This window comes from Eschrichtius robustus, chromosome 21 (assembly GCF_028021215.1).
Source record: "Eschrichtius robustus isolate mEscRob2 chromosome 21, mEscRob2.pri, whole genome shotgun sequence".
Lineage (NCBI taxonomy): Eukaryota > Metazoa > Chordata > Mammalia > Artiodactyla > Eschrichtiidae > Eschrichtius > Eschrichtius robustus.
In genome coordinates this window covers 30,066,660-30,091,252 of record NC_090844.1, presented here as the reverse complement: position 1 = coordinate 30,091,252, position 24,593 = coordinate 30,066,660, and the positions used below count along the sequence as shown (strand labels likewise).

General features: G+C 58.8%; 1 protein-coding gene across 1 annotated transcript in view; it reads right to left on the bottom strand.

Annotated features, from left to right (window-relative positions):
- ADGRA2 (adhesion G protein-coupled receptor A2) overlaps nt 1-24,593 on the bottom strand; it is a 34,634-nt gene that overhangs the window by 3,128 nt on the left and 6,913 nt on the right. The window contains exons 2-18 of the mRNA XM_068532079.1: nt 18,666-18,737; nt 9,003-9,074; nt 8,662-8,733; nt 8,449-8,520; nt 7,989-8,152; nt 7,381-7,594; nt 6,581-6,745; nt 5,799-5,997; nt 5,192-5,341; nt 4,902-5,063; nt 3,955-4,179; nt 3,556-3,772; nt 2,743-2,951; nt 1,828-1,955; nt 1,427-1,550; nt 837-982; nt 102-191 (exon numbers count right to left, since the gene is read on the bottom strand). Of these exons, the coding sequence (XP_068388180.1) occupies nt 102-191; nt 837-982; nt 1,427-1,550; nt 1,828-1,955; nt 2,743-2,951; nt 3,556-3,772; nt 3,955-4,179; nt 4,902-5,063; nt 5,192-5,341; nt 5,799-5,997; nt 6,581-6,745; nt 7,381-7,594; nt 7,989-8,152; nt 8,449-8,520; nt 8,662-8,733; nt 9,003-9,074; nt 18,666-18,737 (2,481 nt within the window). The remainder of the gene's footprint in view (nt 1-101; nt 192-836; nt 983-1,426; nt 1,551-1,827; nt 1,956-2,742; nt 2,952-3,555; nt 3,773-3,954; nt 4,180-4,901; nt 5,064-5,191; nt 5,342-5,798; nt 5,998-6,580; nt 6,746-7,380; nt 7,595-7,988; nt 8,153-8,448; nt 8,521-8,661; nt 8,734-9,002; nt 9,075-18,665; nt 18,738-24,593) is intronic.

Below are 24,593 nucleotides of genomic sequence, written 5' to 3'. Positions count from 1 at the left end.
GCTGGGCGACGGCCTGGGCGGGTGGGCGGCGCCGCCGCGGCGGAGCAGGAGGCATCCCGGGCAGGGCGGGGAGGTTTGGGGCAGGCGGGCCGCGCACTCACTAGGGGCTGTGGTCCCGGTAGTTGTGGATGTTGACAGCGGCTGTGATGCCACAGATAATGAGTGGGATCCCTCCCGCGATCAGATAGAACCTGGAGAGGAATGGGTTTGGGGGTCAGAGAGTTGGGGAACAAGGAGGGGGCCAGGTGCTCAGGACCCTTACCTTGGGGGTCTCTGTCCTATCCTCTTTCCCCTAGAAATTATGTCAGAGTTTTTTAGCCAGGGATGCAATGCCCCTCCAGGGCAGGTCAGTAGGTCCCTAAGGGATTTGGCCAAGACTGTTCTAAGGGACAGTGGCCAGAATTGCTTTCTGTCACCCTAAACAGTGCAGAAGCCAGGGGTGCCACTTGGGTTCCCAGGATCCCTGCCCAATGCCCTTTGAAGTCGCTCCCTTCCTGGCCTTGTCATGCCTGAAAACCCCAAGGATGCACCCCCTCCATGGCATTGGGCAACCTAGTGCCACCCAGGGCCCTGCCTCTTCTGCCTTTTTTAAAAATTTTGGCTGAGGGATCTTAGTTCCCTGACCAGGGATTGAACCCCGGGCCCCCTGCAGTGGAAGCGCTGAGTCCTAACCACTGGACCCCCAGGGAACTCCCCACCTCTTCTGTCTTGGGAGTGTGATCTCCCAGGACCTTGGACCCCTGGGAGAGCATCCACCCTGGGAGAACAGCTTTTGGTGTCCTCCCCCCACACCTGAGCCCTTCCCCACTGCAGAGCTGACAGATGGAAGCACATACCGGAGCATGGGTCGGGGGGCGGGCAGGGCAGCATCCCCTTCTTGTGGAGGTGGTGCCCTCCAGGTAAGCTCCTTGTGGAGGACACGGGCCTTCACCCCCATCCAGAGCAGTGTGGACAGTGAAGAGTAGTGCAGGGTGATGCCCACCTGTGGGGTCAAGGCACTGAGGCTGGGGGACTGGCCGTCCCAGAGCCGCAGCCCCGCAGTGTTCTCCCGTGCCTCCCTTGTGCCCAGCCTCCAGCTCCACCCAGAACCTCCCCAGGGTTCCATCCCTGCCAGTACCCTCTCTACTTCCAGCCCAGGGTTCTCCCCCATGCCAGGGACTCTCCATGACCCTGTCGTTGCTGCCTGGCTCGTCCCCGACCTCTCTTCCATCACAGGACCCCACTCTCCACTCTGTCCTGTCTCCTAGTTGCTTCGCTTCTTCCCTCCCCTACTCTCATGCCCACCTCGCCCACGAGGCTGGACACGGAACAGCGGAGCGGGAGCCCACTGCCATGAGCCCCCTTCCTACCCCGTGCCTCCCTCCTGTACCCTAGGCTGCCGTCCCCGATCTTGGAGACCCCCCACCCCAGCCCTTCTCCTGCTTACCGCCTGGCAGACCATCTGGTAGTTGGTCAGCGTGATGCCTCCCGCAAAGACGGCGGAGGTCATGGCCATGTGGAAGCACAGGTTCAGCAGCATGTGCCAGCCCTTCCGGGACACGTGGATGGAGCTGCCACGGAAACAGTCTTTAACAAATGGGCCACCCAACCCAAGGTCAGGCCTATGGGGGTCTCAAGGCCACTGGGAGAGTCAAAGAGGAGAAGGCAGATATCTGTGTGCACGCGTGGGCGTGAATGGGATGGACACCTTAACCCCCAAACGCATTTTCCAACTGCAGAACCTTCGAAGGAAAGGCTAGGCAAGAGCCTGGGAAAGGAACACCCACTGTCGCCTTGCCAGTACTTAGTGACACCCAGCATGCCCTCCCTTCCCGCAGGAGCTCTCACCTGTGGTGGAGGATGTAGGTGATGATGGTGGAGAAGAGGCAGAGCAGCAGCAGGGCTGTGCAGGGGTACACGACAGGGTGCAGGCCTGCCCCTGAGCCCTCCACCTCCCTGGGGAAGGCGCTCAGCTCCTGGAAAGAGCAGAGAGAAGAAGTGAGTAAGGGGAAGCCGGGAGTTGAGAGGCCGCCCTGTGGAGTCCTGGCCAGTCCCCCGGGCCAGTTTTCCTCTTCCCAAGCCCAGTCAGCTTTGGGCCCCACCTTTGGCCCTTGGTCCATCTGGGTAGCAAAGATGTAGGCACCACGACATCCTCTCTTAGAAAGTCGGTCTAGGTGGCGTTAATGATCTGCCTTTCTGGGAACTTTTCAGGTTCCCAGCCCAAAAATCAGAGAGGAGGGAAGAGGGGCAGGTTCTGTCTATCATACAGCCGCATGCCTGCTCAGGATCTGGAAAAGCGGGCTGTGAAGTGTGGTGTGGGCACGGGGGCTGCACAGGGGTGAGCGGAGAGGGTGACCAGGAAGGAGAAATGTTCCCAGATTTTTTTTCACTTTAACAATCTGGGTGTCAGAGAGTGCAGGATGTGGAGACCAGGCTGGGCGGTCTCTGATCCATCTCTCTCGATATGGGAGTAGAGGCAGGAGCTCTCTGTCTTTTTTTTTTTTTTGCTCTGGGGCTGCTATTATGGGGATGACCTGATAGAGGGCCTGAGGACCTGCCTGTCTTCTGAAAGATGAAGAGCTATGGGGGAGACCAGAGGGCCATTTATTTCCCTGCGAGTCCTGACCGTCACGAGGCCCGATAAGGCCTCTGTTTTTTGAGGATTTCTGTGGCCCCAGGCGCTCAGAGTGCCCCTGGTCCCCCCCCCCGGCACCCATTCTGCTTCCCCTGCCCTCCACCCCCGTGCCCGCTAGCTACCCTCACCATGAGCACGGCCACGTTGCCCAGGTGCTGGCACTCCAGGGCGCTGACGTTGGGCTGGCTGGAGCGGAGCTGGCAGCCCTCAGAGCTCCAGCCCCCGGGCCCCCCCGGCCCCTCCTGGCTCCACCAAGCGGCCACGGGCTCGGCCCCCTCAGCCCAATGCCGCAGAGAGACGGCCACCGGCTCAGTCAGGTTTCCCACGCCGCAGCCACCTACAGGGGAGGGGGTCCACTCAGGCTCGGCCGGGGCGTGCGCTGGGCGTGGGGAACAGAGTTAGATGCCGAGTGCGGGCCTGCCCCCCAGGGCCTCAGCCAAACTGGGGAGACACCAGGACGAATCAAAATGAAGGCACCCGGAGGTGGTGGCCCACCTAAGTGCCAATGAGTCGTGGCGACGTGCCCAGGAAGGGAGGACTCTGGGGTTGGGGACGAGAAGGTGGAAGGCGACGCTGAGGGAGCGGGAGCCCGCGTGAAGGGGGGATTCAGGAGGGCACCCTGAGGGGGAAGTTGGCACCAGGTGACAAAAGGGGACGGAAGGAGGCCCAGGTGGGTGGAGGGTTTGTGTTACAGCCCTTCGGAAATCTGCCGAATCTGGGATGTGAAACCCAGGGTCTCTCGAGCCTTTTCTCCACCAGTCCGTTCCTTCACGGGACATCCCTGCCCTGCACCGCCCTTGGAAATGGTGCAGGACTACCGCCCCCGGCCACCTCCACCAGGGCGCCGGGGGCGTGGGGGAGGGCTCCCGGGCGGCGCGGTAGGGCGGGTGTGTGTGTGTGTGTGCGTGTGCGTGTGCGTGTGTGTGTGTGCAGGCCCTTACTGGTTCCCGCAGAGATGACGGGGGTGGCCACGCCGCGCCTCTTGCCAAGCCCAGCGGCTCCAGGGCGGGAGGTGTTGCCGTGGCTGCGGAAGAGACGGCCGTTTCGGAAGACGAGCAGCTGCAGGGTGCAGTCTGGGGGGACCGGGGGGGCCAGGGCAGCCGGGAGGGACGAGAACAGACTGGGCGGCAGCTGGATGGAGGCCAGGGCCACGCTGTTCTGGGGGGAAACAGGAGTTCCTCAGAGACACCCGGGGTCCCTGGGGCTCCGCTGTCCCCCGCCCCTCCTCCTCCGTCCCCTCTCCCCCTGTCTGAGTCCTGCGTCCCCTCACACCACCCACCTGACCAGGCGCCTGCACCTCGTACCTGCCCTCTCAGCGTCCTCCCTCCCCCGGCGCCCACCTTGATGTGGAAGGACGACAGAGAAACGTTGGGCCTCCCGGTGGTACAGCGGAAGCGGAGCTGCTGGTCGGCCAGGGGCTCCGGCTCAGGGGAGGGGTTCTGGCTGGCACCCAAGGGCCGGGTGCCCGGCGCACCGGCCTCCCTCCTCTGGAAGGCCGTGCAGGTCAGGCCCACGTAGCTGTGCGGCTTGATGAGGTAGGCCTCCAAGGCCACGTTCCTCGAGTTCTAGGGACAGGGACCTTGTCAGCCCTCTCCTGGCCTTCTCCTGCTCGAGACCGCAGACCTGCTCAGGCCGACCCGCCATCCTTGCTCATCACTCAGGGCCTGGCAGCCTTCCGTCTGCCGGGGAGTCTCCCAAACCCCTGCTCTTCGGCCCCTCCTCCCACTCACTCACACCCCGTCTCGGAGCTGGCTCAGCTGTTGACACGCCCCAGTCCTGCTGCCCCAACTACGCCGGGCAGCAGGGTCCTCGCCCCCCTCGTACCTCCCCCAGCACCCAGCAGAGGAGATGCTGTGTGCAGCTTGCTAACTGGTTCACCACCCCCCACTGGAAACCCCCCTCTTCGGGGAACAGAAGTCTCCGTTACCCTCGCTCCCTCCCAGGTGCTGCTGCCTGGCTCCCAAGCCTTCCTGCTGGTCCTTTTCCTCCTTCCCACCCCCACGTGCTTCCATCGGGCCAGCCCTTCAACTCGGCTCCCCGCACGAAGCCCTGTGTAACTCCTCCCATGTCGCTGGCCTCCCTCTCCTCTGCCCTGCTCCCGACAAGTTGGAATCTGATGCCACACGAACGGAACCCTAGTCACGTTCGGTGTTCTCGCTAACCGGGCGCACGGCTGGTGCACACCTGGAGGACTTGCTCCTGGATGACAAGGGCCGGCCCCCGCCACCTCTGAGGTCCCTCCCTGTCCCTCCCTGGGCAGGGCACCCTCCCAGCTGGCCCACCGTACCACAGAGATGTGCTGGGCGTGGGCGCTCAGGGCGGCCCCCCCAATGCGCTCCAGGGCGCCCACGATGCCGCTGCAGGCCTTGTCCTCGCGCTGGGCCAGCCACAGCAGGTGCTCGTCCACCAGCATCAGGTTGCTGGCCATATCCACCATCACCTCCACCAGCTGGAGGCGGGGGCGGGGTCACTGAGGGCAGGAGGGGGGCTGGGGACCCAGAGGCTGGGGCGAGGCCGGCTTGAGCAGGTGGGGGGCAGGTGATTTCCAGGGGCCCCAGGGGCCCGATCGAATCTCACCTCTTTGATCTGGTCGACGTAACCCAGAAACTTCTGGATCATCTGAGCCACGTAGACAACGTCCATCGTGTCGGAGAAGCTGGCAGCCTCGGCCGTGTATACTCGAAGCTGGTGGGCCAGGGTCAGCGCGTTGGAGGCATTGATGGGCATCTGGGGGTGTGGGGAGGAAAGGGCACCGTCTAATCTGGCTCCTTCTCCCCCAAAACAGCCCGGGGGCCCCCTCCCCTGTGCTGCTGCTCAGAGCAATGGGGCCTAGGGAGCAGGGTCTAGCCCACAGCTGCGTCTGATCCAGACAGGAGGCGAAGGTCAGGAGTGAGCCCTTCCCAACTCAGGGCCGCCCACGGGTTATGCCACTGCTTGAGGACAACGGGACGACCTCACGCTGTCCCTGCTTTCTGCTTAAGGCTGCCCTTGCTGTATGGGGGACCTTGGGGTGGCCCACGTGTCCCGAGTGTGGCCCTGGGGTTCTGAATCCCCTGGGAGAGGGAAAGCTAGAGGAGAAGAGCATGAGACACGGTGCCCGTGGCCCCTCACCATGCATCCCAAGGAGGCAGGCTTCTCCCCTCCCCCTTTCCCGCACCCCGCCCCTCCCCTCTCCCGGCCTCACCAGCACGAAGGTGTAGAGCACCCGGGTGATGTCGTTGGTGTACAGACAGTGGGAGTAGTCCCCCGGCTCCCAGCGGCCAGCTCGGTCACACCGGCGGGAGGCGCGGGTGCCAGGGGCAGCCCCGCTCAGGGGCACCGAGGTGAAGGGGTACTGCAGGCAGGACTGATAGGCTGTGATGCCAGCCAGGGTTCGAGGCCACCTGGGGGCACAGGCGGGAGGTTGCCGATGACCTGGGCTCCTCAGGGCAAGGGTCCCTCCCCTGCCCCGAGAACTGTGAGGCCAGACTCCTTGGGAGCTGCAGGAAGGGTCCAGAAGAGGGTGTTTGTTTGGACTGGACTTCAAGGGCTTCCCAAGCTCCACCTTCTTTCTAAAGCTGTGTTTGTTGGGACAGTGCTGTCACTGGTGCTGCGAGGCTGGACTTGAAGTCCTGAGTTCAAGTCACTTATGCTTTCTGGGCCTTAGTCTTCTCAGCTGTACGATGGGGAGAATAACTCCTTCCCTGCCTAAGTGAGAGGCCACTGGGATATGAAAGTGTGGCATCCGTAGTGGGAGAGCTTTGTCAACTATGCATGTAAGGAAGAAAAAAACAACCTTTTTGTTCTGCACAGCACATTCGGAGGGTGATTTTATACGAAAGGATATGCTCTCTATAAATACACCAGCGGGACCTGGAGCTGAATGACAAAAGGCAGTGTTTTCTCCAGCTTGGAGTGGGTGGGGGACTGGTCACCGGTGGTCCCAGGGGCAGGAGTGGGGTGTGGGCTGGGGCCTGGGTCTCGAACCTGAAGTCCCCGCGGTTGTTGGCGACTCGCTCAGCGGGGCAGTAGGAGGCCGAGGTCTCCAGCACCACGATCTCCACCTTCTTGCTGGCGTTTCCCTGGACCGTGGACACGGAGCACTCCCATTCGCCCGAGGCCCACACGCCGATGTGAGACAGGGTCAGCTCACTGTGGGCGGGCGGGCGGGCGAGGGCTGGCTGGAGGCGCTCCCTGCGGCCACGCCACCCTCCCCAAGCGCCCGGGGGCCGCCCTGGGGCACGCAGGGCGTCAGCTTCAGGCTCATTTCTTTAACTGAGCCAGGGATACACGTACATACTTCTTTAACTCTGATTGGCCTTCCGTTAGTGTTTTTCTGAGCTTCCATTTCCCCGTCCCTTTTTTTTTTTTTTTTTTTGGCTGTGCCATGCGGCTTGCAGGATCTTAGTTCCTCGACCAGGGTGAACCCAGGCCCTGGTAGTGAAAGCGCTGAGTCCTAACCCCCGGAACGCCAAGGAATTCCCCAATTTCCCCATCTTTATCACAGAGATAATATTACCTCTCTTGCCAATCTATTGGAGAGATCAAGTCCAATAATAACAGGTGAGAGCCGCTATATCATTGTAAAGGCACTGAAGAAATGTCAGATATAATCGTTTTTTTTCTATCAGGCATTCAATCTGTGTCCCTCATCCAGACCATTTCTGACTTAGTCCTGGATCTGCACGTATTCCCAGGATCAGGCCATCTCCTTTGCGGGGTGCGTGAGGGTACCGTGGCCACCCCCGCCCGCGCAGTGGGCCCAGAAGGGGCCGCAGGGCCTGTACCTGGTGATGAAGGTGCAGTCGTGGATGAGGCTGTCGCCCAGGAGGATGCCCGCCTGCTCGTCGCCCTCCACAGGGGCCCGGTTGTGGTACCAGCGGACGTGGGTGTCATTGCCCAGGTAGCTGGCCGAGCACTGGAAGGGCAGCCGGTCGCCCTGGAAGACCACTTGGCGGAGGGATGGGATGAGGTGGTGTGTGTGCAGCTCCAGGGCCCCCTCTGTGGGAGGCGACACTGGCCGTGAGGCTGAGCCATGGGTGAGGGTCCAGTGGGGGCAGAGCCAGGCCCCTCTGTCTGGTCTGGAGCCCGCCCCAGCTCGGAAGGAGAAGGGGGGCTGGAGAGTCTCCGGAGATAAGAGCACAGGAGAGGAGCAGGCGGGTTTTGAACGAATAGATGCTTCTTTCCACTGCACGCTTGTCACCCCAAGAGGTGGGACCAGATGAAAACATAAACAAAGCAGCGGCCCCAAAGGAAGTTTAGAAAAGCAGATGGAGGACCGGCCCCCGGTGGGATCTGAGGGAGAGGACGCCCTGGAGACCAAACCCACCGCACAGGGAGCCTTGAGCCAGCAGGGGCCCCTCAGGAGGGAGCCTGAGGGTGCGGGTTTGCTCACCGCAGCGCAGCTGGGCCTCCTGGAGGCCGCCCAGGGCCTGGGCGTGCAGGGCGCCGGGGTAGGCACAGAGCGTGCGCTCCGACAGCTGCACGGAGCGATTCCGGGCCCAGGACAGCAGCCAGCGCAGGCGGCAGTCACACGTCAGGAACTCGGTGCCCAAGTCCCTGCAGGGGGTGTGGAGGGGCCACAGGGTAGAGCAGAGGGAGCGTGGGCTCCCGGGGTGGGGATGGAGCCCCAGCGAGAGACTGAGGCTGGAGAGGGCCGGGGAGGGCAAAATTGTGCACGTGTGCCCTGCTGCCACCATGGCCGCCACGGGAAGCACGGGGGAGGCGCGTATGGTGGAGTTTCAGCCATTGTCTGTCCCACCTCCTGCCACGTGGGCACGGTGCTCATGCGTCTCCCTCCTGGGCAGAGGAAGGAAGCAGGGGCCTGACTGCTCGGGCTGGGGAAGGATACTCACACAACCTTAAGGGCTGGCAGCTCATCAAAGACCCCCGGTGGCAGACTGGAGAAGATGTTTCCAGATATGTTTCTGCAGGGAACAGGGAGAGGGGATCTTAGGCTCTCCCTGGGCCACAGGAGGTGGGTGGTGAGTGACGAGAATGCGGGGAGCCGTGAGGCTTTGGGGAGCCTTCCCTCTGCCCCCCTCCCCGCCTCCCCGCCCCTCACTCACAGCCGGAGAAGCCTGGGGAGGCCTTGGAAGGTCTCAGAGGTGAGACAGCCAATCCGGTTGTTGGAGAGATCTCTGGAGAGACACACACAACCTCAGCAAGTCGGCCACGTGGTAGCACACGGATCCGCTTGTGAGGGACACACGCGTGTGGGCGGGGCTTGGGGGGGGAGCGGAGAAAGAGGAGACGTTGTTGGGGCATGAAGTGTCTGCCCCCAGCCTGTTGCGTGCGGGGAGGAGAGGCAGTGAGGGAGGCTGAGTGGGAGGGCAGCGGCTCTGGGATCCACGGGACCACCTCCAGGGATGAGGGGGGCTGGGGCGTGGGGTCAGGCCAGGCCACTCACAGGCGCTTCAGCTCCCCCAGACCCAGGAAGGCGCCCGCCTGCACTGTGCTGATGACGTTGTTCCTCAGGTCCCTGTGGGAAGCAAGCAGGGGCCTCACACCTCGCCCGCTCCGGGGCCACGCGGCTCCCCGGGGCGGGCGGCCTCGCCGCCGCCACTGCTGGGGTCTCTGTTTCCCTCTAAGTCCCTGCTCGCCTCAGCGCGGCTGGGAGGCCGGATGAAGGACCTGGCCTCTCAGACGGGTCCCCCTCTGCCTCCCTGGCTCCCTGGTCAGACAATCGTCAGGGAGGATGCAGACACTGAGAGAGATCCGGGGGAAGGGCCTCGGATGAGAGAGAGGGTGGCAGGGGAAGTGCCACCTCGGGCTGGGCTCCAGCAGGTCACAGACTGGACAGAAGATGGCAGTTGGCCCCCAGGCGCCACAGGGCCAAGGGTCACCCACCAGGAGGGACGAACTGCCGGGAAGTTTTCAGAGTAGCTTCTGTCCCAGGCTCTGGTGGCTCAAACTCCACCACACAGTCAGATCAGAGTGCCACCCTCCCTCCCCTTTGTCACATCCTCCCAGGGGCAGCAGGGGCGGGCCGAAGGGACAGTCCCGGCCCACTGGGGACCGGCCGGTGCCCACATGGCCCCAGCCCCCCACCAGACCCGGCAGCCCTCTGAGACCACTGAGGCCCAAGGCGATGGCCGGCCCCCTGGCGTGCCCCAGCACCCTGTCCTCTGTGGCGCACAGCCGTGGGGAGAGGCGCCAGGCTGACCCAACACTTGCCCACCTACCCAAGGCCTACCTGGGCCTTTCCCGAGCCAAACCAGAACAGGCTCGCGGCCCACAGAGACCTTACCAGGAGGCCTCACTGCCCACCGGGGGGCGGGGAGGGCTGCAGCCTCCTGGCTAGCTCCCTACCTTCCAACATCCTCTCGGGCCCACCCGAGCACCCAGGAGATCATGAGGCAGAGGGCAAGGGTGGGGGGTTCCTGGAATAACCAACTTAGGTTGGCTGGTGGGGTCAGCCTGCTTTCCAAGGCCCTGCCACCCCCCGGCCCAGACCCACCCTCTTGGCTCTGCAGGCCAAAGTCTCAGGGGCAACTCCGGATTATGGGCAGGAGGGGGTTAACTGAGCCAGCTCCCTGCTGTGGGGAGAGGAAATGGGTGTCCAGGATGGGGAGGTGCCATCCCAGCAGGGGGTCTGTTTTCACACAGACAGTCCCAGCTGGGGACAAAAACACCCAGAGAGAGACAGAGAGAGAGAGACAGAGACAGAGAGAGAGAGAGAGAGAGAGAGAGAGACACACACACACAGACAGAGAGACAGAAATGAAACAAATCCCCTGCCCAGCCCTGCCCCTGGCCGGGGGTCTTCACACCTCAGCACCCTCTCATACCAAGGACTTGGGCTGCATAACCCTGCGCCCCACTGAGAAAGAAGAGGAAGCCCCCGGAAGGGCCGCTTCCTAGAGGGACGGCTTCCATCCCCAGCGTGCAGGCAGGGAATGTGCAGGAACGCAGCCCCTACAAGGCTCCTGCAGAGTGGAGGCTGGAGGTGTCCGGAGAGCGCCCGCCCAGGGTTGCCCTTCCTGCCGGTCCCCCGCCCGCACAGCCCCGTCCTCCGATGCTGCTGCAACCGGTGCCCCCGGCCCCTCTTGGGCTCTGGCCGTTCTCAGGGCTCCGCCTCCCACCCGTGCGGGGGACGAGCAGAGGGAGACACATTCCTCATTGTGTCACTTCCCTTCATGGGCTGCCAAGGGGCCCAGGCTGCAGCCCCCCGCCCCTTCCCTCTCCGCTCACTATGTTTATTCTCATTTCCTCCCTGGCCCCCCTCGAGAACCCCCGCCCGGCTGCCCCACTGATGCTCTACAGATGGGAGCAAGGCAGCCCGCTCGGGCCCAGCCCCTTCCTGCCCTGGGTTTCCTGCAGCCCGGGCCAGCCAGGGCCTTCTGAAAGGGGAGCTTCCAGCAAGTGTCGGCGGTCCTCACCTCTTGTCTCACGCCCGCAGAGCGGCTTCCGGGGTGACCAAGGCAGCCCTCAGAAGGAGTGCCCTCAGAGATGGCCTGCTGGCCTGGACCAACCAGTCTTGGGTCCTCTCCGGAGGGGCACGGGCCAGGGGCGGCTCCTGGCTGAGCTGGTAGCCCGATGGGGGCTGGCCCCTGGGCAGCTGAGGCCTCCTGGTCCCTAAGGTGGGGGACGCAGCTCTGGGGCTGTACCCTCCCTAGTGGTAGGAGGAAACGCTACCATAGAACTTGGATATTTTTGTGGACCCGCGAGGCCCCTATAGGTTGGTGGTTCTGCACCTTTCTTGCTTAGCATATCCTTTTGAATATCTGATGAGGGCTATGGAGTCCTGCCCTAGAAGAATGCACTACCCCCAGTATTGTGCATCTGATTTCAGGGGCTCGTGGAACCCAGGTTACAAACCCCTGCTCTGGACTTTCCCATTGGATTCCTTCATTCCTTAGGTGAGGTCGCAAGGACGCACAGATGCTTCTGTGATGTGGAATCTCCTGCCCTCTGTCTGCTTCCACAGACCTCTGGTCTTGGAACCTGGAGAAAATGCAGCTTATGGGTGGAGCCTCCCTCCCTACACCCCCTCGCCTAATCCAGACCAGGCTCCTGGATCAAGATAGACCCCTCTCCCTGTACCTATGTCCACATGGAGGGGAAGGACACCCTATGGCAGAAGTTGGGGGGCGGGGGATCCCTGGGAGCAAATCTTGCCCTATGTCCTTCCTGGGGAAAAAGCAGCTCAGGAAGCTGAATGTGTAAGACTGAGTGTGTAAGCACAAGCAATAAAAGAGCAGATTGAGGACTTCCCTGGTGGCGCAGTGGTTAAGAATCTGCCTGCCAATGCAGGGGACACGGGTTCGATCCCTGGTCCGGGAAGATCCTACATGTTGCAGAGCAACTAAGCCCGCAAACCACAGCTACTGAGCCCGCGTGCCGCAACTACTGAAGCCCGCGCGCCTAGAGCCCGTGCTCCACAACAAGATAAATCACCGCAATGAGAAGCCCGCGCACCGCAACGAAGAGTAGCCCCCGCTCACGAAAACTAGAAAAAGCCCGGGTGCAGCAACGAAGACCCAACGCAGCCAAAAAAAAAAAAAAAAGAGCAGATTGATATGTTAGACTTGAAAATGTTAAACTTTTGCTCTTGAAAGGATACCACCAAGAAAGTTGAAAGACAAGCCCTGGGATGAGAGAAAATATTTGCAAATCTGATACCTGATAAGGGACTTCTATCCAGAATACATAAAGAACTCTTACAACTCAATAATAAAAAGACAAATAGCCCAGCTGAAAAAAATGGGCAAGGGATTTGAATAGACGTTTCTTCAAAGAGGATACACAAATGACCAATTAATGCATGAAGAGGTGCTCAACACCATTACGGAAATGCAAATCAAACCCACAATGAGAGACCACTTCACGTCCACCAAGATGGCTATGATTTAAAAAACAGAGATTGGAATCCTTATATATTATAGATGGGAGTGTAAAATAGTGCAGCCACTTTGGAAAACAGCTTGGCAGTTAAAGTTACCATATGACCCAGCAATTCCACTCCTTGGTACACATCCAAGAGAAGTGAACATACATGCACACAAGAACACATATAGGAATATTCATAGCAGCATTATTCATAAGCCCCAAAGTGGAAACACCCCAAGTGTCCATCAACTAATGAATGAGTAAACAAAATATGGTATCTTCATACAATGGAATATTATTTGGCCATAAAAAAGAAAGACGTGCCGACACATGCTATAATATGGATGAGCCTTGAAAACACTATGCTTGCTGAAAGAATCCAGTTACAAAAGATTACATACTGTGTGCTTCCTATTTATATGAAATGTCCAGAATAGGCAAGTCTATAGAGACAGAAAGTAGATTAGTGGTTTGCTTAGGGGTGGGAAATACGGGGGGGAGGAACGGGGAGTGATTGCTAATGATTCAAGATTTCTTTGGGGGAGGATGAAAATGTTCTAAAATTAGATTATGATGATGATTGCGCAACTGTAAATATACTCAAAACCATTGGATCCTACGTTTTAAACGGGTGAACTTTATGGTATGTAAATTATGTCTCACTAAAGCTGTTAAGCGTGAGCGTGTGAGTTTGTATGACAGCGTGTGTGTGTGTGAGCTTGTGTGTGTGTGTGTGAGTGTGTACCCACGCTTGCACAGGGCGGGGCGGCACGAAGTTGGCTCCCTCTGGCCCCCACAGACCTCCCTGCTTGTGGGTTTGAAAACCGAATTATAGGTTTGGAGGCCGCACAGCAGCTCCCCTGGGCCCTCCAGGACTTTCAGGGTTCCTTAGAAAGTGGGAGGGGGGGTGGGGCTGGCTGAGGAGTGGGCAGAAGCCCCCGCCGCAGGTCCAGGGGTTGCCTGGGGGGAGGGGAAACGGAGAGATTGTGGGGACCAGGAGGAAACCCCAGGCGGTCCTAGGCTCCCTCGCAGCGCCACGCCCCGGGCCCCTCTTGTCTCTGATCTCATCCAGTAGGTATTTATGGAGCACATACCCGGTGCCAGGCATTGGGCCTACAACAGCGAGCAGGAGGGCTGTCCCCGGACCCACCGGCCTCCCTTCCCGCGCCCTCTGCGGCGGCGCAGCATTCCTCTCCAGCGCCGGGGGGCGGGGGGGGGGGGGCGGGGGAGGGCTAGAACCCGGCCGCCTTACGCTCGGCCCCGCCCCCAGATTAATGGAAACCACCTGGCGGGTGAGCCGCACGCACCGCCCCCGCCCCCAGGCCCCCCCCCTCCCCCACCATCGTTCCCGTGAGCATCTGCGTCTAATGAGTGCCCCAGCACCGCGGCATACCAGCCCCCGGGGCTCATTAATCTCATTAGGCAACGACAAATCATCCTGGGGCTGCCCAGGCTCCCGCCCCGGGCCCTCTCCTCCGGGCGTGCACAGGCCTCCGGGGGCGTGTGTCCACACAGATCCACACGCAGGCCTGCACGCCCAGTCCCGGGCTCCCTTGACCTCTCCTGGGGGCTGTCTGCCCTGTGGCCGGCTCGGTCCACGGTCTGGGGGCTTCTCACTGTGGCTGGCTCACCCTGGAGGCCAGGAAAGTCTTCAGGTGGCCGGCCCTCTGCTGAATGCGCGGGGAGGTTCCGGGCAGAGATGCGAGGGACCCGAGGAATGATCCTAGCGAGTCCTTTCCGCCCGTAGACTTCATCTACACGACTGCCTGCCAAGGGCTGGGGGCTCTGGACGAGTCTAAGCGGTCTGGGGCGGCTGGTGTGACATCTTGCCACTTGGAACTCTTCCGAGGAGAAGGGGACGGCCATTTACTGAAAGGCCGAGGTGTCCCCTGCTCTCTTCCTGGGTGAACTCATCTATCTCCGTGACCACCTGTCAGGGAGCCGTGCCTTGCCCCTTGTTCCAGGTGGGAGCCTGAACAGGCACCCAGAAGGTAAATGGAGGTGGAATTCAATCCCCGTCTCTTTTCACTCCAGGGTGAAGTCCTGTGCCCTTTCATCGCCTGCCCCTTCACTCCAAAAGCCTTTCCTCTGGCTAGTCCACGCTGAGGGAGGCGGGACACAAAGGAGGGCTCAGAGACAGGGCCTCACACACCTCTGGGCCCTTCTTCACAATCCTGGGCTGGCCTTGAACTCTGCTGGACTGTTTCAGATTCTCCAGTTCAGCCTGCCTGGCTGATAAAGGTGTGTCTCCCCCATCCCACCTCATCCCCCAGTTCTCTGGAGCACGGGTCCTCCCGTGGGATCATCTCAGGCACATTCCCTCTCAGGGCCCTCTCTGTGTCCCCTTCCCGGCCTCGGGGCCCTGCACTGCACAACAGGGGATCCCCTCCCCCACTTACATCCCACCTGTTTGCAGAGGCCAGAGGGGCGCTCAGCAGGGCGGGCAATGCTGGCACTTTCTGGAGCAGCCCACATCTACTCAGTTATCAGACAGGCCGCTAACTCCCATGGGACTTGCTGCATGGACTGTGGGATGTGAAGCTGCCATGGGCTCCGCCGCCCCAGCCTGGACGGCTGAGTCCAAGAGGACAGAGAGATCAGTGTTTCCTGGCACCAACTGCACGCCAAGCCACGGTGTCTCGTTTGCGATGAATAGGCCCACAGTGCAGGGGTCATCTGGTCCACTGGTTCCCAACCCCAATGAGCATGAGAATTGCCCGCATACCTTGTAAACAATTCCCAGGCCCCTGCTGACCTGATGAATTAGCGTCTTCAGGACCGGGGCCCAGGACCTCTCCCTACCTCTGGGGTAGTGGGTAGTGAGTGTGATGGTTAGTTTTATGTGTCAGACTACAGCCCTCGGTGACTTAATCAATCACTAATCTAGGTGCTGCTGCGGAGGTATTTTGTAGATGTGGTTACCGTCTACAGTCAGTTGACTTTAAATAAAGGAGACGACCTCTGCTAACGTGGGTGGGCCTCACCCAATCAGTTGAAGGCCCGGAGAGCAAAACCCGAGGTTTCCCAGATAAGTTCTGCCTTAAGACTGCAGCATCAGTTCCTGCCTGACTCTCCAGCCTGCTGGCTGGTCCTACAGATTTTGGATTTGCCAGTCCCCACAATCACATGAGGCATTTCCTTAAAGTAAATTTCGTTATAAAGAAATAATTTCTTGGAATTCCCTGGTGGTCCAGTGGTTAGGATTCGGCACTTTCACTGCCATGGCCCGGGTTTGATCCCTGGTCAGGGATCTAAGATCCCGCAAGCCGCGTGATGAGGCCAAAAAAAATAAGAAGAAGAAGAAAGAAAGAAAGAATTTCTTTGTATATTTATATAAGGACACAGACACATACATCTCCCATTGGTTCTATCTCTCTGGAGAAGCCTGACTGATACAGTGGTGACCAGCCAGGCTGGAGACCCTGGGCTCCTCCAGCCCCTGCACTGCCTCTCCATCCCAGGGAAGTGAGGCCAGGATGCTGAACCCAGCACCCCTCTGCCCAGAAGCCTCCCCTCCTCTGAAAGCCCGGCCGTGTCACTGGGCTTTTTGATCTTTTCCTTCTGCAGCTCTGTGGGTATCACACACACCCAAGGATCATAGAGTTTTAAATCCAGAGTGCACTTTACAAACTGCCCTGTCACCCTATTTTTTTTTTTTTTTTTTTTTTTTTGTCTTAGTTCCCCGGCCAGGGGTCGAACCCGTGCCCCCTGCAAGGGAAGTGTGGAGTCCTAACCACTGGACCGCCAGGGACTCCCCCCTCCCCCACTTTTAACAGATGAGGAAACTGAGGCCCCAAAGTGAGGCATCCCTCTGACCCCACCCCCCACCACTCCCCAGTCACGCTGCCCTTCTGCACCTCAAGCTCACCAGACGGGCTGGACCCCAGGGCCTCCCCCGCTGCTACTGCCTCTGCCTCTAGACAACTACCTGCCCGCCAGCTCCCTCCCTCCCTAGGGCTAGGGCTCCATCACCTCCAGCGAGGCCTTAACCTCATTACATAAAATAGCGGCCCCCATTCCAGTGCTTTCTGCCCCCCTTCCCCTGCTGCTTTGTTTTCCTCTGCAGTGTTTATGGTCTCCTGACCTATTATACATTTCTTTGCTGTGTTCTGGGTCCCGTCAGCGGCAGGTAAGTTCCCCAGGGCAGGCACCAGGCCTACCGCGTTCACTCCGGATGCCCAGCATGCAGCCTGGCACACGGAGGGGGCTCAAGAAACATCCCGAGAGTGAATGACTAGATGATTACTAACAGGGTAGGGGCTCCAACTCAGGACCTAGAATTCTCACTCTAGTGCCCTTTCTCCTCCCTCAGCATAGGTCATTATTCCCATCTCCTCTCCCACTTTGCTCTGCTTGCCTCCCGTGGTTTGAGTGCACCTGCAGGGTGGTGATCTGGGTCCCGGTGCCGTGGGGAGGGGTCCAGTTGGGTAGGCTTGCGTGGAGGGGGGGAAGGAGAAGGCCATCGTCTCATCTTCACCAGAAAATCTACCCTCATGAGATTGAAGGACCACCCAGCAGACCCAGCAAGGGGGCAGACCCAGCGGATTTTTGGCAGATGAGGCGAGAGGGTAAAGATGGGAAGATGTCCCAGAGGCCTCAGGAGGCTCTGGGCAGCTCTCGCTTGTGCTAAGGAGAACAGAGACGGACGCCGGGCGGTGACTGGCCCTGGTTTGGCCGGGGCCAAAGGACTGCGGGCAGCTGCGGTTAGTTTTTCTCCAAAAGATCCCAGGAGGGAACATCTGCTTTCTGGCGATTCAGCCCTCTAAGACCAAGCCTGGGCTGAGCGTAGGAATCACAGCTCCTGAATGCTTAGCTGCTCGTGGAGGAGAATGTTGGTACCTAACGAGTCTTCTAAATAGCAGCTCGGGGGCAGCCCTTCCTCCCTTTCGGAGCAGAGTCAGCGGGACCTGGTCACGGACGCTGTGTGCGCGCACCGTGGCTAACATCCCGGGAGCCCTCCCACCCCCCACATGCCCTGATCCCACAGAACGTGCTCCACCTTTCCACGCCAAACGTGGCTGTGTCCCTTTCCACCCGCCCCCAACCCAGCCAGGCCACCAAGCTTTCCCCACAGGCGGCTTGGGGGAGAGCCTTGCCCTTCCCTTGTGAAGTGGGTGTAATAGAGACAACCTCGTAAGACTGTTGTCCTGGTTAAAGATCTACACTCCATCATGTCGATACTGCATCTCTATCACCCTTGAACTTTCTAGCCTTCGCTGATCCCTCCTTTGGACTTCACAGCAACTCCCACCTACTTCATTCCTATATATATGGCAAGGTCTGTGGTCTCACTAGACTGTGATCTCTTTGGCTGTTTGAGAGCAGGCGTCTGCCTTATTCGTTCGTATCCCCCATCGCTCTGATCCAAGCCTTTCAGGCAAAATGGTACTAGAGGGGGCAGGACCCTGTTGGAGGCCTTGGGAACGCCCAGCAGGTGGGAGCAGAGCTAGGAGACAGGGGCCTGGACGTGGGGGAGGTGGTAAGGGTCCAGCTCCTGGAGGGACAGCAGGCCCAGGGGTCCCGTGGAGGAGACAGGACCCAAAGCTGTTGTACAGGCTGTGGATCGGGAGTTGCCAACTGAACGGGGAATCGAGAGAGGGGTTGACTCAAGCCCCTCCTTTGGCACGGACTTGCCCGTGACCGAGGCAGGTCCCCAGTTCTGGGAAGGAGCTTCTCTCGGGCTAGCAGGGCCCTTGCCGTCGGTCCACAGGGCAGCCAAGGATGCCGTTGCTGACGCAGCTGTAATCCAGGGCCGTGGGGAGGAAGGGGGGGGGGGAGAAGTGGATGTGATCCGCTGTCCCCACCCTCAGCCCAGGGCTCTGGCCCCTTGGAGCTTTGTTTGTCGACTGTGTTTAGGGAAGGAGGAAAGAGGCCTCAGTCACACTAAATTCTCCCTCTGCCCTTTATGCTGGGCCCCCAGCTGGGACGGGGAGGCGGCTTCTGGACAGTTAAGGGGCTCAGCCCTCGTAGCTAATTGCTCATTAAAGAGTGTTAATGAGCTTCCCACGCCCCCATCCCTGCCTGGACCAGCGCCGTGTCCCCGCTTCTCTGTGCTGTGGCTGGTGAGGGAACTGGTCTCTCCCTCCCGGACCAGCTCCTCTGCCCTCCACTTGGTGGTTGAGTCCGACTGTGGGCCCTGCTCGGCCAGCAGGTCCCGGGCCCCTCAGCAGCCAGGATTCCTCACCCTCCCTGGCCCGACCTCTTGCCCGTGACCTCCACCCCACCCTGCCCGAGCACTTACAATTTCTCCAGCAGGGGCAGTCCCAGGAAGGAGCCGTTCCGGAGCCCGGTGATCTTGTTGTTGCTCAAGAGCCTGGAGGGACGGGGAGAACACAGATGGGAGAGTGTTGCCTTCTGTGTGAGCGGCGCCCCCTGAAGCTGGGCAAGGAGCAGCCCCACCCTGGGCTCCGGGAGACCACGGGGAGGAGCCAGCGAACGGCTCGTGGTCAGCCCACTGAATGCCAGGTCACACGTGTCGCCTGCCCTGGGTCTCCCCACAGCCTGGGTCTGACAGGCTCTGTGCGCAGGTGAGCTGAGCAGGTGTGAAGTTGTGATGACCCGTTTTGACCTTGGAACCACAGGGCTGAGCCCACGGCAGCCCCTTTCTGCCCTCCACAGCTCTGTCTTGCTCAAGCCATTGGCCCAGTAATCTGAGGACAGTGCTGGGGAGAATGGTCTGGCAGGTAGTAGAGGAAGTCAGGCAGGTGGGAGGACCTGCCCTTCCTCGGGGTCTCCATCACTCCGGGAGCTGAGGACCTCACCAGAAGGGGTCCCCTCCCTCCCCTCAAAGGCCCCCAACTCAGAGGGACGGAGTGCCCATGCGTCCCCAAGCCTGTCTATAGCCTTGACCGGAAACTGATGGAGTCCTCGGCCCCGGGGGAGCCCAGGCCTCAGCCTCTGCCTCTGCCCACTCGGAGTCTTGTTTATTTGTTCGTTTGTATTTGTGGAAGCAGAAAGGGGCCCCAAGCTCCTGACCGAACCCACTCTGCCCACCCGCTCAGCCTTTCTCTGTCAGGCTCCCCGCTGGGAGGAGAGAGTTCCAGGCCAGCCAGAGGGCTCATCCCTTGAGTTAATTGCTTATTAAAAAGCTTTAATGAGCCTCTCAGCTCCAGCTCTTGCCCGCCCTGCGCTGAGGCAAAAGTTTTCCCATCTTTGCTCTGAATGGTGGAGAACAGACCAGGGAAGGCCAGAGGTGCAGGCCTTGGGCCTCCCCTCCAGCGAGCAGCCTCTGGGCTGGACAGTAAGGGAGAGGGCAGGGGGCGGGGGCAGGGGGCGGGGGCAGGGCCCGGGAGGGGCTGTCAGAGCTCTGCCCCAAAGCTTAATGGAAGTGGGTGGGTGCACAAACCAGACTGGCAGTGAGAGGACCCCAAGACGTCCATGCTACACCACGCTCAAGGGCACATGGAAAACAGACCATGGCCGGGACGGAGGCAAGGGTGGAAGGGGGCTTTGTGGGTCAGTGGGAAGATGTGGCATCTCATCTCCTTCCTCCCTTCTCCCCTCTCCAGAGAGGCCCCTCCTCCCCTTCGGGTCCCCCCTCACTGTCCTTCCAATGGTGACGTTTCCCAGCAGGGTCTCAAGGGTGACTGTGTGGAGGGTTTCGAGGGAGTGCTGGGTTTCCAAAGTGCTGCACACACACGCACACACACACGCACACACACGCACACACGCACACACACACACACACTGTCTTGATATTTCAAAAAGCACATCACAGTAGTCATCGTATGAATGATTAGAACTTTCTCAAACCCCTTTATTCTCATTTTATGGGTTAGGATACTTTTATTTCACGTTACCTGTGGTGGCCAATTATAAATTATCTTGTCAGTTCTTAGGGCCTCGAATGGTCTCATTCAGGCCCTGGTGGGGCTGCGGTGGCCCCCTGGGTGGGGACAGGCTCTTGATGGTGTGAGTTTTAAATCGAAGCCCGTCCCACCTCATCTGCTGCTCATTCCCCCATACACCCTCCGAGCCTGAGGTTCAGAGGTTGCATTAAATGTTGGAGAAGGCAAGAGGACCCCTCAGTATCCTTAGTAATGTCGGGAGGGGTCCTGAAATGTCAGCAAGGGGGGTGAGAAAGGGCATCTGTTTCAGCCTCCCCAAACCCCAAGGGTCTCTCCCAGGGACTGCCCCTCCCTGGGTCTTGGGGAGGGAGAAGGATGGGGATGCTGATGGGGGGGGCACAGGGGAGAGGTAGGGGGTGTGGAAGGTTAGAGGAACAGGGGGAGCCAGGTTATCACAGCCCCGTGCACGAAGGGGGAAGCCTGAGAACATTCCCAAACTTGAGTGGAGTATGGACCTGTTAAAGGGAGGGGAAAAGTATCTTATTTCCTGCAAATATGTCTGAGGATCCCAGTTTGAGAAACACTGACTTTAGAAATGAAAATCTTACACAATGAAAATACCTTCTAGTAAAAAATTATCTCAAAATTATAGGCAAAGGGGCTTCCCTGGTGGCGCAGTGCTTAAGAATCCGCCTGCCTAATACAGGGGACATGGGTTTGAGCCCTGGTCTGGGAAGATCACACATGCCGCAGAGCAACTAAGCCCATGCGCCACAACTACTGAGCCCGTGCGCCACAACTACTGAAGCCCGCTTGCCTAGAGCCCGTGGTCAGCAACAAGAGAAGCCACCGCAATGAGAAGCCCGTGCACTGCAACGAAGAGTAGCTCCCGTTCACCACAACTAGAGAAAGCCCGTGCGCAGCAACGAAGACCCAACGCAGCCGAAAATAAATAAATAAAATAAATAGAAATTTTAAAAAAATTATGGGCAAAAAATTTTTTGTTCAAAGATCATTGAATTGAAAACAGAAAATTAAACAAATTCTCCAACTCCCAAATCCCTGATATTAAAACCCGGGATCCTAATTGGAGAACCCTATCCAGGCAAGTCTAGTGGTAGTGTTGGGGGGATAGGTACCCAACATTCTCCAGACTCTTTGTCCTTTAACCCTTGAACACCTTTCACATACCCCAAATTTAACCCAGAACTGGCCAACAGAAGTACAATGCCAGCTGCATACATAATTTAGAATGTTCTAGCAGCCACATTGTTTAAAAGTTAAAAATTAAATTAATCTTAATAATATACTTTATTTACCCCAAAGCACCCAAAATGTTATCATTTCAACACATAATAAATATATTATTATATATTATAAATATACATATATTATAAGTTATATAAATAACAAAAATTATTAATGAGATATTTTCCCTTTTTTGGTACTGAGTCTTGAAATCTGGTGTGGATTCTCCTCTTCCAGCACAATTTACTTAACCCAGACCAGCCACATCGCAAGTACTCAGGGCCACATGGGGCCGGTGGCTTTAAGTCTTATCCCTGATTTAGTCTCCTTGTAGCCAGCACCTCCCCAGGAGGAAGTCTGGGCTGCTGGGGAGATACTCAGGCGGCCGGGGTTGGGTGTGTGTGTGTGTGTGGCCTGGGAACAGAGCAAAGCATGGGGACCAGCCCCCAAGGCAGGTGAGGACAAGCCTCTGGTCCAGGGCAGCTCATCTCCTGGCTGCCACCCCAAGGCCCGCGTTCTCTGAGGCAGCCTCTGTCGGGCTGGGGAGGAGAGGGTACAGCAGGGTGGCGTTGGGGGTCGGCTGCGGCCCATGCTGCAGGCTCGGCCAGCCCAGTGTAAACTCCATCCTGGAGAGTCTTGAAATGAGATTTTTTTCTCACTGCGAGAACACATTCCTGATCGCCCACCCTCTAAGCCACTCACTAAAGCGGGGGCACCAGGCAAACAGCGCTGCATCCTTCTCCTCCAATGGGCCCCTTCTTGCCACGTCTCCAGTTCTTGGACAGACTTCAGCAGGTATCGGTATGGTTTAGTCCCCAGATACCCAGAACTGGATCTTTTGGTCTTAACAACCTAGATGGGGCTGAGGAAATTTTACTTCAGGCCCAGATTAGGGGGAGAATGGCCTCAATGATGCTGGTAGGTTCAGTCCTCTGGAGGTGAGGGCAGGGATTTGGGAGAGTGTTTGGAGCAGGTAGGAAGCTGGCAGTTACAGGGCTGCTAATGGGGTAGATGAAACACACACACACACACACACACACACACACACACACACAGCCCCATCCAATAGGGAGAAAAATGTTCCCGCCACGCTAGGCTCTCATGGGAGGAAAACAGGCAGGGCGGCCCCATGCTTCTGTCCAGAGTCGCAGACACAACGCCAGTCTCTACCCCCTCCTAATCGCCTCCCAACCCCACCCAGACAGCCTCAGCCCCACCGGCCTCCCCCCAGCACCAGCACAGGGCGCCTGTCAGGTGGGTTTGCTTCCCAACCATGCCTCCCACCCCTCAGACCCCAGGCCCGCCCAACCCAGCATCCTCGGCTTCTCTCTCCCTCCCTCCCTCTCTCCCGCGTCTACCACCCAACATCACATTTTCACAGGAAGGGGGGCCAGTCCCTGGGGGCCCCTGTTCTCTACCCCAGAATCTGAAATCTGGCCAAGGAGAGGGGGCACACTGAGTCCATTCCAGAACTCTCTCCCGGCTCGGGTCCTATTTTAGGGAAGAGCAGCAAGCAGAGTTACCACTAATGAGGCTGGAGGCCACGGGAGCGAGTGGCTGGCGTCTGCAGAGGCCCTGTGGCCTCTGGGCAGCCGCAAAAGCTCGCCAGATCCCAGTCCGACATCAAAGATGACCCTATTGGGGTCACATGGGCACCGCCCCATTGGGCACGGGGCCAGCACCTGCCTGAACAAAAGGGTTCTCACATGTGCAGGAAGAGTCATACATGTCAGCCCCCTCACCGACCCACCACCCCACCCCAGCACAGAGATGCAAGGACCACAGGCCTGGACACTGTGGCCCCGTGCTCTCCAGGAATTCTGAGCCTGGAATTTAGGCCATTGCCAAGGCCCTCTGGGCTGTGCGGGGCCCATCCCCAACAACTGCTGCTGGCACCTCGGCAGTGTCTTCAGGAGACCATCAGTGAGGGGAGGAGGGTGGTCTGCTTGCTAACACCAAAAGGGCCTCAGGCCCATTACCAGCTGCACCATCAAGGTGAAACTGTACTCCCAGCCCCGCCCACAGGCACAGTACCCAGGGCCTTGGAGCATTTCCAGGGCCCACAAGGGCATCTGAAACCTAAAAAAAAAAAAAAAAAATCACGACTGAAATATAAATGCTACAAACATAAATTAAGGAAGACTTAGCTATAGAACTACCAAATGTCATGTTATGCCAAGTAGCAATAACTGTGCTGCTTCATAAAGGTTGTAGATGCAGTTTAGCCTGACTGATATATGACAGTGGGATCTCCAAACAGGAGACTACCTCTGGTCCACAGGCCCTGCTTTGACACACACCTCAGGCTAAAGGTTGCCTTCATGTCTACCGAGCCTGATTGCAGGGGACATAAATGCTGGAGAGGACACACAGCACTCCCACACCTCCTGCCATCCTTCCCTTGGCTGGAAGCCTGTCCGTCAGCCCCCCTCTGGTTAGGAGGGCACCCAGGTGAGACATCTTTTCCCTAGACTTTAGAGAGCCATGTCCTGAGATAGCCTCTGACCTCAGCCTTGAAGCTGGGCTGTCCAGGCAGGGCCTGAGGTCAAGGTCAAGAGGGAAAACTATTTTGCAACGGCTCCTACACATGGGCCTTCCTTCGGTCCTTTTCTCTACCCTCTCTGCAAGGTCACGGCATCCTGGTGGTCACTAGGCAGAAACCAAGAAATTGGGGCGGGGGTGGGAAGGACTAACCTACTGGTGTTCAGGGTGGGCGGTCAGTGTGCCTTGATGGGGACTTGGGGGCCCCCAGCACTGGAATTGATTCTGCTTTAATCATTCACCCTGGGCATCCATTCATCTGGTCTTCAGTCCTACGTGAACACCTACTGTGTGCTCAGCCTTGTGGAACACATCAGTACTACAAACACAAATGAGACCTGGTGTTTACCATCTCCCACTCGTGGAAGGTGAAGGGAGATGTGTCACAGCGGGTGGACTATTTGCATGCGTGTGTCCCCGGGGGTTGAGGAAGCTGGGAAATTACTCCCAATCCACCTTAAGCACTTCCTGCACCCACAGCCTAACATCTCACCACTGGGGAGCCAAGCTTTTAGGTGAAGAAAGTAGGTTTCTTTAAACATACAAATAAACCTGAAAGGATCTGTCTGTCATCAGTCTTTTATTCCTAAGTA